This window comes from Mesoplodon mirus (assembly GCF_964341445.2).
Source record: "Mesoplodon mirus genome assembly, chromosome: 4".
NCBI lineage: Eukaryota > Metazoa > Chordata > Mammalia > Artiodactyla > Ziphiidae > Mesoplodon > Mesoplodon mirus.
This window is the reverse complement of record NC_138979.1, coordinates 161,110,592-161,123,051: the sequence shown is the minus strand read 5'-3', so window position 1 is coordinate 161,123,051 and position 12,460 is coordinate 161,110,592. Positions and strand designations below refer to the sequence as shown.

General features: G+C 44.0%; 1 protein-coding gene across 1 annotated transcript; it reads right to left on the bottom strand.

Moving 5' to 3' along the window:
* Window positions 1–1,391: 1,391 nt before the first annotated feature.
* ZC2HC1C (zinc finger C2HC-type containing 1C) lies at window positions 1,392–12,377 on the bottom strand. Its single transcript, XM_082619710.1, has 3 exons — window positions 12,292–12,377; window positions 10,096–11,444; window positions 1,392–3,365 (listed from the first exon to the last, which is right to left on the bottom strand). Exons 2-3 carry the CDS (start codon window positions 11,380–11,382, stop codon window positions 3,102–3,104), a joined length of 1,551 nt encoding a protein of 516 aa, XP_082475836.1. The 5' UTR covers window positions 11,383–11,444; window positions 12,292–12,377; the 3' UTR covers window positions 1,392–3,101.
* Window positions 12,378–12,460: the final 83 nt, after the last annotated feature.

Sequence of the window (12,460 nt, the reverse complement as noted above, 5' to 3'; positions counted from 1 at the left end):
AATTATTTCAAATGAGCATCCTTGGGCCTCCAAAGAAATATTATTCATGATAGTGTCAGGGCAGAGTGGGCTGTAGTCAGGACTATGAAACAAGTTCCTTCCTGCCACAAAGCAAAAAATCATTTATTGCTTCAATGATTAACTATGGAAATAAACATGCTGATCACTAAACCTCACAGAATTACGAACATTAGGGAGAAAAACACTGTATCACATCTCTGCTACCTCCTGTGTAGTTGTGAAAAGTGACTAACTGATGACCTAAAGCAAATGTAGGCCAAAGGTGCTGGGCTGCATTCAATACACTGCATGTACTTTTTAACGAAGTGAGTTTCACCGTAAGATTTTTTCTCATTGCTTAACCTTTTGAACTTAAAAATTTATAGCATCTACTTGCACTAAAGGTTCTTGGATAAAGTAGTATAACACACGGACATTAACAAGCAGCATTTATTTATCCTCTGTCATCCTCTGCTATCTAGGAAGAGATGTAGATAGAAAAAGGTTCTTCTTCCCAAAGATCCGATCAAGCTAAATTTAAAAGGCTAATAGATATTCCTGATATAATCAAAGGCCTAAACATGTTGACATCGAAGGGAACACTATGGCACTGACTATTGTTTGTTCCTCTAGCAGCATAAGAAAGCACCCCCCCCACACACATTTGTTCTCCCTGGAGGCCCCTGGTCTGTGACCTTTATAATGTCATCCAGGGGTTCCGGGCCAGGCAGACAAGGCAAATAAGTGAAGCACACCAGGCGGGGCTGTGGTGATCTGCGTGCTCCACCCCGTCTGGAAGGGGCAACTGATTCTAAACCCCACTCAAGTTGGTGCTATACAGGGTTGCAGGCCCAGGGTTTCCAGAACTTCCAGTTTCTCAAAAGGTGCTCCATATCCCAATTTTTTAATGTCAGGTTATATTTTTAATACTATATCAGTCAAATAAAACATACCTGTGGGGCAAAGCAGTCCACAGGCTACCACTGTGTGACCTTGGCCACCACTCATTCTAGTCACCTATTGCTTTTACCATCAAGTGTGAAACTTAAGGTGGGTACCTCATTAAACTTGACTGGAGAATGTATATATTGGGTTAAATATCCAGTGTCTCTCTGTGAGTTTGACCAACCAAAAAGCCCTATTATGTGATACCCCTCTTTCTTTTTTTTTTTTTTTTTTTTTTTTTCTTTTTGCGGTATGCGGGCCTCTCACTGTTGTGGCCTCTCCCGTTGCGGAGCACAGGCTCCGGACGCGCAGGCCCAGCGGCCATGGCTCACGGGCCCAGCCGCTCCGCGGCATATGGGATCCTCCCAGACCGGGGCACAAACCCGTATCCCCTGCATCAGCAGGCGGACTCTCAACCACTGCGCCACCAGGGAGGCCCACCCCTCTTTCTTTGTAACAGTTATGAAGAGCATAAAGCAATATATGCTGTTTTTTAAAACATTATTTTTTTAGCCTAGTGTCTAGCAGCTTCACAGCTAAAGCCTTAAACCTGCATATCAAATTGGTCTGATCTGTTAGCCCAGCCACTCAGCAGAAGCTGCAGAGGAAATGGAACAAGAGTGAGTGGCCATCTGTAGTTCAGTAAATGTGGTTTTGGGGTCTGCCCAGTCCCCTTTGCCCAGGTCAGGTTAGGTGATTTTTCTCCAGTGTTTGTTTTTGTTTTTTTTTTAACATCTTTATTGGAGTATAATTGCTTTACAATGGTGTGTTAGTTTCTTTTTTATAACAAAGTGAATCAGTTATACATATACATATGTTCCCAGATCTCTTCCCTCTTGCATCTCCCTCCCTCCCACCCTCCCTATCCCACCCCTCTAGGTGGTCACAAACCACCGAGCTGATCTCCCTGTGCCATGCGGCTGCTTCCCACTAACTATCTATTTTACGTTTGGTAGTGTATATGTGTCCATGCCACTCTCTCACTTTGTCACAGCTTATCCAGTGTTTTAAACTAACAATTTGAGTGATAGTCTCAGGACAGTGATCTTACTAGTATTTCAGATCTGTTGTGTTAGCTTCATCCTACCTGAACTGATATCTTCTCCCCCATCAGACATTACCTTATCACTTCTCCCGTTTGACAAGTCTAAGACTCACTCATTTTATTATTTGTTTAATTTTAAATTCCCCAAACCCATTTATTGAAGGCCTAATTATGAAGGTTACTTGCAGTAGGCACGATTCTGCCCAAAGAAAATTTTAGATCTGGTATCTTTTCCTTCAAAGTTTACTTTCTAGAATAGAAGTTTACTGTGATGTGATCAGCAGGGACATGTGACACCAGAACGTCCCAGGTTGCTTTGATGGTACATTTTGCTGCTTCATTTTAAAAGTCGTTAAACCAACCTGATTTGAAAGCAGAGTGCTAGCAATAGCTGAAACTGAAGTTCCTTCCTTTTTTTTTTTTTTCCCTGACATATGAAATCCATTAGGAAGGAACAGCTACAGAGACATAGTGTGCTTTCCCCCATCCCTACCCTGTAAAGTATTGTACATAAAGCTGAGGTTCCCTTTCTTACACAGTACAACGTGGGGAGGGTTTAGGACATACTGGCGCCTGAACCTTCCATACTTGTATTGACTTTTGGCCAGGACCATGTATCGGGGAGGTCATTTGCCTTACGGCAAAACTGTATTTTTTATAAGATACCATGATCCTCTGATACCCACGAGCCAACTTCTTGCAAGAACAAGAGGCGTTAACAGAAGCCATAGACATACATGTAGAGGCAGTGGCAAGAAGGCAGAGCAAATGCAGGCACTTCACTAGCACAAACCACAATCAGGCTTGCAAGAGAGCGCTTTAATGTGGCCTACTCGCTACTCTTACGGGTCCTCACCCGTCAGTTCTTAGGGCAATAACATGAGGCACAGCAGCCGGAGGCGGTGATTTAGTGGGAAGCTGAGGCTTCCTGTTGCCTCCTGCTGCTTAGCAGTGGGTCTCTCTCTCTTCACCGACTGCAGCTCTGCAGGCAGACCTGGGAGATGTAAAAGTTTAGTTCTTTCTGCTCTGCATCAAATTATTCTACTCCCATTTACTGCTGAAGAGAAGCAGAGCCTTCTGGACTATCGAGGAAGTTTCCCCTGTTGTCTGCTCAACAGCAGTGCCTCCTTGGAGGTGGAGGGCGGTTCTTGACGGTCTTACACTTAGCAATGTGCCACTCTGCCACCTTGGGAGCAAAGTGGCGGCTACAGTGGGGACACTGAATGTAGTCTGGATTTTCTGCAGGCAGGATGGGAGGCAGGTCGGAGGGGTTTCCACCTTTGGCAATTACCTGCTGGACCTCTCGAGCCTGACGGAGGGTACGGATGAAAGATTCGTGCTTCTGTTTCCAGTTGCTCTTCCGAGGAGGTTCAGCCTGTAAGTTGAAGGAAGACTGATCATTTAACTTGGTGTCTATCTCATCCCCTTCCTGAGTCTCCGTTAGAATGACAGTAAGGAAATTAAGGTCAAAGAGAACAGGAAAGAAGCAACAATGATAACTGACTTGCCAGAGTGGAGGCACTTAAACCAGGGGTCCCCAGCGCCCCCGGGGCTGCGGACTGGTTCTGGTCCACCGCCTGTTAGGAACCGGGCCACACAGGAGGAGGTGAGCGGCAGGCGAGTGAGCGAGCGAAGCTGCATCTGCTGTTCCCCCATCGCTCGCATCACCGCCTGAACCAGCCCCCTCCCACCCCATCCATGGAAGAACTGCCTTCCACAAAACCGGCCCCTGGTGCCAAAAAGTCTGGGGACCGCTGACTTAAACTAAGGGCCTGCAAAGGCGGATAGTACTGAGAGGCAAGCCGTATTGCCCAGCAGAACCCGTGGGAGGCTCAGTGCTTGGAAATACAGGTTGTGGGAAGGGGGAGGTACAGGGCGGAGAACAGGTTGGCTCCCAGGGCTCCTCTCCACCTTGCACATCCAAGTGTCCAACACTTCCAGCACCCTCTCTGGAGAAGTTGAACCAGACAGGTTTCAGACTCAGGACATCCAGACACAGTGGAGAACAGGGTTAATCTAGGGGCTGAAAATGGAGATTAAGGGCAAGTGTACGCAAGGTATTGTGGAATTAACTGTCAGCTTCCTTCTCCCGCTCAGCTCCCAGAGTACCAGACACAGGCACCCTCATAGGAGGCAGGAGTTCTCTGGATGCACCAAGCAGTTGAGAGAAAAGTTGAGATGCTGATTCTGAGGGACCCCAATTAAAAGGCTCAATGTTTGACAGCCCTAATATGAAAGCCCTCAGTCAACAAGCCCCACTTAAGCTTAAATATGAACGGACAGTCAGTAAAGCTCTAACAAGGAAGAGACCAAACAAGTACAGGAACACACATGCATACATGCTCAGGAAGTAGCAACAAGGCAGGTAGCAGAAGAAATTTTTTTACAAAAAATCATAATATCAACAAAGGAGTGTTAGAGGAGATTTTATCTTATGAAACAAGAATATATATACTATGAAAAAGGAATGAGAGAACCAGAAAGAACTATTATAAATTAATACTGCAATAGCTAAAAATAAAAATAGAACTGTTGTAAAATAATGTCAGAAAAGTTACACAGAATGGGAAAAAGGATCAAGATGGAAAGTAGAAAAGATCAGAAAATTAGGAAGTCAATCTAGAAAGTCCAACACTGACTAATAGGAGTTCCAAAATCAGAAAGCATAAGGAGGAAATTATTAAAGAAGACAATAAACATTCCTAGAAATAAATATCACTACCCTTGAGATTGAAATGGCCTACCCACTATCCAACACAATCATTGTAGAATTTCAGAATAAAGAGAGAATCCTATAAGCTTTAAGAAAAAGAAAAAAAATCTATAGGTTTCATATAATGGAGCAGAAATCAAAATGGTATCAGATTTCTCAACAGTAACATTGGATGCTAAAAGCTAGTGGGAAAATGCCATAAAAGTTCTAACAGAAAATAATTTTCCAGCTAGAATTCTCTACCTGGCCGATTCATCAATCAGAAATAAAGCTATTGGGCTTCCCTGGTGGTGCAGTGGTTGAGAGTCCGCCTGCCGATGCAGGGGACACGGGTTCGTGCCCCGGTCCGGGAAGATCCCACATGCCGCGGAGCGGCTGGGCCCGTGAGCCATGGCCGCTGAGCCTGCACGTCCGGAGCCTGTGCTCCGCAACGGGAGAGGCCACAACAGTGAGAGGCCCGCGTACTGCCAAAAATAAATAAATAAATAAAGCTATTATATAGATATTTTCATTCATCCCAAGACAAAAAATATGCCTCCCATGCACCTTTCTTAATAAAGCTTCAGCAAAGCAAGGAGCAAAGCAAGTAAAAGGAAGACACAGGATGCTGGAAACAGGAGAGAAGCAGAGAGAAGTTCCAAACAACAGGTCGGCACCAGGCCTGGAGAAGAACCAGTCTGGACTGGAGCAGGAAGAAAAAGAATGGTGGGATGGAGGTTCCAGAATAAAAAATAGTCAAACTGATAGAAAAACATGAACAGGTGTCTGATACTGGGCAGATCATTCAGGGGAAAAAAAATAGAGTTAGGTATGTAGGAAACCAAGCAAATTAAAACATGGGTCAATTATTAACTCTGGTTGCATGTGGGCAGAGGCAGAATCTGTTCACTCGGCAGTGAACAAAATTTATGTGGGTATTATCACATACACAGCTGACTACTGGTTTAACCCAGAACTGTGATCTCACTACAATGGAAGGATAAGGGAAGGAGAAAAGTGGGAGGAGAGGGGATATGAACCCAGAGTGTATATTATTTAGAAATATGGAAATGCATACCAGAAGAGTCATCTATCAGAACTGCCTGTGGGAGCTAGATGAGGGGCCAGAGAGGGATGAGGCAAAATACTGTTGATCTGCATTATAGGTCACTTAGTACTACATGATTTTTTAAATGTATTCAAATACTACTCGGATGAAAATAAAATTAATTTTAAAAAGAAGAAAAAAGAAAGCAAGCAAGTAGCTGCTTGGTGATGAATATAGGAAGAGATGTTATCAAAGGAAAAGGATCCATCAGGAAAATCTTACTGAAACAGACAAGGCAAGAGAATCAGTGTTAGAGATGGTATCTAGGAACCTTTAGAATTGAATTAGGGGAAAGTTCCTCAACTATATGATACTTATACTTTAATTCTTCATTGTATTGAAGTTTATTCAATTAACACTTATTAATCACAAAGCACAAAGATATAGTCTCTATGCTCAAATACATAAGGTCTAGTAGAGAGACAAGAGTATGAGTCTGCTGGAAGTTATGTGAATATTAAAGGATAAAGGAAAAATCACCTGTTCTTGCAAGTACACTGAAGGAATAACAGAGAGACACAAAGCACTCAGCTTACAAAGGCACAAAGCTTTGGAATAAAACTTGGGACAGTCCAAGGAGAGGAGTCCATCTCAATCCAGATCCTTTCTGCCTTGATGTCCTCAATGCAACATATTTCCTCAAACTAGTTTCCACAAAGCTAGGGCATCTGATCTCAGAAACCCATTTTTTTGCTTTATTGCTACCGTATTTGGGAATTTAAGAAACACAAGATTCTTTTAGGTTCTGGCCAGAAATAAACCACTATAATGGGACAGAGAATACCCAAGTGGATTATTGGGTTGACCAGAAAGAAAACAGGAAAGAACAGGAACTGATGATCATATCGTTATCTGCAAGGGCAACATGTTGACTTCTCGTTGGAAACCGGATTTCAGGGAGATGGTCGCTAAACATGGAAAAGACTTTCTTGTAGCGATCTCCCATATCGTACTGAAAGAAATAACTAACTGCAAAAGACTTCTCTTAACAGCCACCACTTAAACGTGCGTTTTTAAAGGCACCGCAAATACACAAACTGTAAAGTGCTAACGGACAAGAGGTGTTAGCGTGGCAGTGGGAGGGTTGGAAGGAAATGAAAATAGAATAACACTCTCATAGTTTACGAGACTCAGAGCTGGACGGGGCTTTGAGATCATGTGGTCTAGGCTTTTGCACATTTTGATCATTTGCATACCACTTTCACTTCATCCCCTTACTATTTTTCTTTAAATTCATGATTCCTAGAAATCAAGTGCTTACTATGTTTTACTTTTCTAATACACATTACAACTACCGAAATAAAAAATGCATGTCAGCATGCCACACTTTGAGAAACACTCATTTACAACCCCAGTGTTATAACCTTGACAAGGTGGTAGAAGCTTCACCAGACAATCTTCTCCAGATCTGACTGTCCAAATGTGCCTATGAAGTTCCCCCAAATGTATGGAAGTGTCTCAAAGTCACTTTTTACAACATTTTTCTGCAGCTAGGAATGTTCACCAAAGACGAAGTCCTCTAATCCAGCAACCCCACTTCTGAGCATATATCTGGAGAAAACCATAATTCAGAAAGATACATGCACCCCGATGTTCATAGCAGCACTATTTACAATAGCCAGATTATGGAAGCAACCTAAATGCCCATCGACAGATGAATGGATAAAGAAGATGTGGTACATATATACACAATGGAATATTACTCAGCCATAAAAAAAGAATGAAATAATGCCATTTGCAGCAACATGGATGGACGTGGAGATTGTCATACTGAGTGAAGTAAGTTAGACAGAGAAAGACAAATATCATATGATATCACTTATATGTGGAAGCTGAATTGGGCAATTGGGATTGACATGTATACACTGATGTGTATAAAACTGATGACTAATAAGAACATGCAGTATAAAAAAACAAACAAACAAACAAACAAACAATACTAAACTTTCTTGGGGTTATTTGTATGGAAATATGTTAGTATAAATGTTTCAGACATTACATGAGATTTCTAAAAATCTTATATGTTCTGGTATAATGTTATAAGTCATAATTCTAGTTATTACTTTAAAATGTGTATCTCAGAAATAACTAAATTTCCTTGTCAACTGCATTATTATGAACTTCCATCAAATCTTTAACCATGGTCATTTTTAAGTCTTTGGTCATTTACAGAGAGTTCTGGGTGTACTCTGATGCTTTTGCAAAAATGTTCCTATAAAAGGGTTTCATCTTCAAGCAATTCATGGAAAAGACTCTGACAAGTACAGGTTTCTGGTAACTGACTATACTGCTGAACTGAATGAATAAGCATTTTCAGAACTCTAATGGAAAACTGATGAATTCATAAAAGTGCTAACAAAAGATCAAGATGAAAAATAAACTAATTACATGGGACTGAGTGAACTGATGAGGATGATTATAATTTTTGTGACTTTCTGTTTGAATTTTAAAAAAATCCCACAAGGACTCAGAGGCAAAAAATATACAAATCAATTTTCACTGCAAGGTAAAGGAGCTGTTACAGTGGAGGATTACTGGACTGAATGTCAATATTATGACATAGAAAAAAAATATATATATATATATATGTGTGTGTGTGTCATCTTGGGCATGTTACTTAACTTCTTGCCTCATATCTAAAATGGGATAGTAGTAGTATTGTTGGGAAATTATGTGAGATAGTATATGTAATCTAGAGCACTTAGAATGGTATATGGTTCAACCAAAAAAAAAAAAAAAGGTACAAATGAGCTTGTTTCCAGAACAGAAATAGAGTCACAGACGTAGGGAACCGACTTGTGGTTGCCAGGAGGGAGTGCTGGGGGGGAATAAATCGGGAGATGGGGATTGAGATATATACACCACTGTATATAAAATAGATAACTGGACTTCCCTGGTGGCGCAGTGGTTAAGAATCCTCCTGCCAAAAAAAAAAAAAAGAATCCTCCTGCCAATGCATGGTACATGGGTTCGGGCCCTGCTCCAGGAAGATCCCACATGCCACGAAGCAGCTAAGCCCATGCACCACAACTACTGAGCCTGTGCTCTAGAGCCCACGAGCCACAACTATTGAGCCCACGTGCCACAACTACTGAAGCCCACATGCCTAGAGCCCGTGCTCCACAACAAGAGAAGCCACTGCAATAAGAAGCCTGCACACTGCAAGAAGAGTAGCCCCCGTTCGCCGCAACTAGAGGAAGCCCATGCACAGCAACGAAGACCCAATGCAGCCAAAAATAAGTTTTAAAAAATAAAATAGATAACTAACAAGGACCTACTGTATAGCACAGGGAACTCTACTCAATATTCTGTGATGACCTATATGGGAAAAGAAACTAAAAAAGAGTGGATATATATTTATATACGTATAACTGATTCACTTTGCTGTACACCTGAAACTAACACAACATTGTAAATCAACTATACCCCAATAAAAATTATTTAAAAAAATTTAAAAAGTCCTCTGACTTTAAGGTGTTTATGCTCTAAATGGGGAGAAAAAGAAGTCCAAACAATTGTGTTTCATGTATTTACTAAGAAGGTATATCAAAATTAGCCAATCTTGAAAAAATAGATACAGTTATAGGAGTGGTAGCAAGTCCTAATCTTGGGAGGTGGCAGAATATATTGCAGAGAGCGAAGAATTCTCTCAGGGTAGTGAAATGCTTCATAATATTTTTCTTTATATTTTTCATTCTCTTAAATTTTCTAAAGTAAGTGCTTATTACTTTTATAATCAAAAGGACATTTTTTTTTTTTTCTTTTCTTTTTGCGGTATGCGGGCCTCTCACTGTTGTGGCCTCTCCCGTTGCGGAGCACAGGCTCCGGATGCGCAGGCCCAGCGGCCGTGGCTCACGGGCCCAGCCGCTCCGCGGCATATGGGATCCTCCCAGACCGGGGCACGAACCCGTATCCCCTGCATCGGCAGGCGGACTCTCAACCACTGCGCCACCAGGGAGGCCCAAAAGGACATATTTTTTAAGTCTAGATTTTTGGAGTCATTCTGACCCAGATTTATATGCTGACTGTCATTTAAGACTGTTTGTGATCTCAAGCAAGTTAACCTCTCTGACACTTGATTTTTGAACTGATAAAAGATAATGAAATCTTCACAGGGTTGTGGTGAGGATCATATGAAAAGCTCCCATCACTGTGACTGGCACACAGTAGTAATCAATAAATCAAACGTTAATTCTCACTTTCTCCCCATATGACACATGAAATTTTTTTAAAGAAAATGGATGAGTATATAACAGGCTCTTAAAATGATCCCCACTCGAGGCAAATCCATAAGGCCCTTGTTACCTTGACTGAGGCTGGTCCCTTCCAGTTCAAATACTGCTCTAGTTCTGTGCCCTTGGCCCGGGCCCTGGAGGAATCAAACACTTTCCTCTTGGAACTCTGCATCCTGCGGCAGACGTTGGAGTGTCTCTCCAGCCTGAGCAAGAGAAACTTTCGGCCACAGTGGCTGCACTCGCCCAGTTCTGGCTCTTCAGTGGAACAGCTGGAGCCCGAGGAGTGTGGTGCCCTAGACAAGCTAGAATTGCTGGTGGACCTCCGCAAAGCACCGAGTGGCGCTTCTGCAGCTTGAGAAAACGTCTCCTTCAATCGCGCTGAGACTCGGTCTCGGATGTTGTTACTGCTTGCCGCCAGTCTTTCCCTTTTGAGCTTCTGAATTCCATAATCAGAGAACTGGAATGGACTAGAACTTTCTTGAGACCATCCCCAAGTTTCATCCTCTCCTGTGTCTCTACTGAAGACCTCCTCAGACATGAATTCTGGGGAGAAGATAGGTTTGTATGTGGTATTGCCATTGCCTTTAGCTCTCCTCCTGGGGAGTCCCATTCTCTGTAGCTCTCTTTTTTCATTTTCCTCAGCCTGTTCTTTTTCCTTCTGGATCCTTCTGAGTTCCTCCTCTGTCTTCTTCAGCTTTTCCCTCAGAAGAGTCTCTTTTCTGCGGATTTCCGCCTCTAAACTCTCCCCTGCAGCTTCTAGCCTTTGGATCTGCAACCACTCCATCCTGTTGGGGTTTGCCATGACCCTGTCCTCCTGACTGGCAGCAACTGTACCAACCACAGATGAATTCACCCAGTTCCTTGAACCAAAGCTACTGTATGAAAACTTTCTTGGCTCAGGGGGTCTTGGAGAGGCATTCTGGTCCCCATCAGTGCCAGCCTCACCTGTACTATGGGGCTTCCGATGAAACACAGGTTTCAGTGGGTATGCCCGGTCCACCCCAACTCGCTTCTTTGTAAAGGGGATGAATTCCTGGTTATTTGCTTTGGGATACCGGGACTGAGGGCCTGGTGAGTAAAACAAACACTTTGCTTGGCCCTGGGGATTGCTTCTTGAATCTTGCTGGCTGATTCCTGCATAGCGGGGATAGGAGTAGCTCCGGTCTTTCGCGCAGGTGTTCCATTTGGGGTGAGTGTAGAGATTATCCAGCGTCAGCTCTTGGTTGCTCAAAAGCTTCTGCTGGAAATTGTTCCTCGGGTGCCCCACAGAGGACCGCTGAGAAGAGCCACCTTTTTCAGAGGGGTCTTGCTTAGCTGAGTGGAGCTCTGGAGCTTCCGTTTTATTATGTGGGAGCATAATGCCCACAGGCAAAGGCAGTGCCAACTGGAGACCAGCCGTTCAGGGCATGGACTGAAAGCCTAGGGGAGATTTAAACCAGACATATGTGAGGAGTTTGTCTGAGGTTCACCTCGGCTGCTAAAGTAAACTGTTTCTACATTTGTCCTACCCACATTTTCCCTTAGACTTCTTAGGGACAGTGGTGCTGGGTCTGCCAGAGCTTTCATTCAATAAGCATTTGGTGAACACTTATTATGTCTTGCGGGTGCTTATTAGGTCCTGAGGATAGAAGAAGGAATGTGATACAGGTGTTCCTGTCACCTGGCTTTCCTTTGTATCAGTACCAGCCTCTGCCATACACAGCATACTCTGTAGCAGGTGGAAAGAGCTATTGGATTGAAAGTCAGTTTTTAGGCCTGTGACACAGGACAAGCAGCTTCCCCTCGCTGGCTCCAGTTTCTTCACCTGTAAACTGAGGGGTTCTCTCAGAGTTACAGGACTCGAACTTAGGGACCTTAGGACTCCGAGTCTAGCCCCATCATTTTATAGGTGAGAAAACTGCGGCCCATTGCTAAGTGACTGGCACAAAGAGCTCTCGGGGCTTCCCTCCTGCTGGAACAATGCTTGACCCCAAAGAGCACAGCTGCTGCCGCTCAGGGCCTGCAGCAGGTGCCTGGCTGGCAAACCCTCACCCAAGGAGTCCCCGCGGCACAGACGGCAGGTCTGTAGTCTGAGAGGAGGGGACCACCTGATCTGGCCGCCGCGGGTTTTAGATCCGGAATGCCTAAGTCGCATTCTGTCCTGGAGGGCTCAGCCGGGAAGCCTCTACTGGAGACTCCGTTTTGGGGACAAGCCCTCGCTCTTCAGTCTGTCGGGCCCTTGGGAGGTCAAGGTGCTGACCCCATGTCTTCCCGCCCTTCTGCGTACCTGAGGCTCTCGTGGACAGCTCCTGCTCAGGGGAAACCCCAGGACTTTGTTTCCCCGACCACGAACCCTCCCTCCACCGACGGCCGCGCAGGCGCTCTCAGCTGGCCTCTGTTTTTCCCGTTGCCTGGAGACGGGAGAGCGTGGGCGCCCAGCCCCTCCTCGCCGCGAA

Coding starts and splice junctions, on each gene's coding strand:
- ZC2HC1C (XM_082619710.1), bottom strand. CDS start 11,382: ATGCTCCCACATAATAAAACGGAAGCTCCAGAGCTCCACTCAGCTAAG. Junction 3,366..10,095: donor AGGGACCAGCCTCAGTCAAG/GTAACAAGGGCC, acceptor TTCAACTTACAG/GCTGAACCTCCTCGGAAGAG.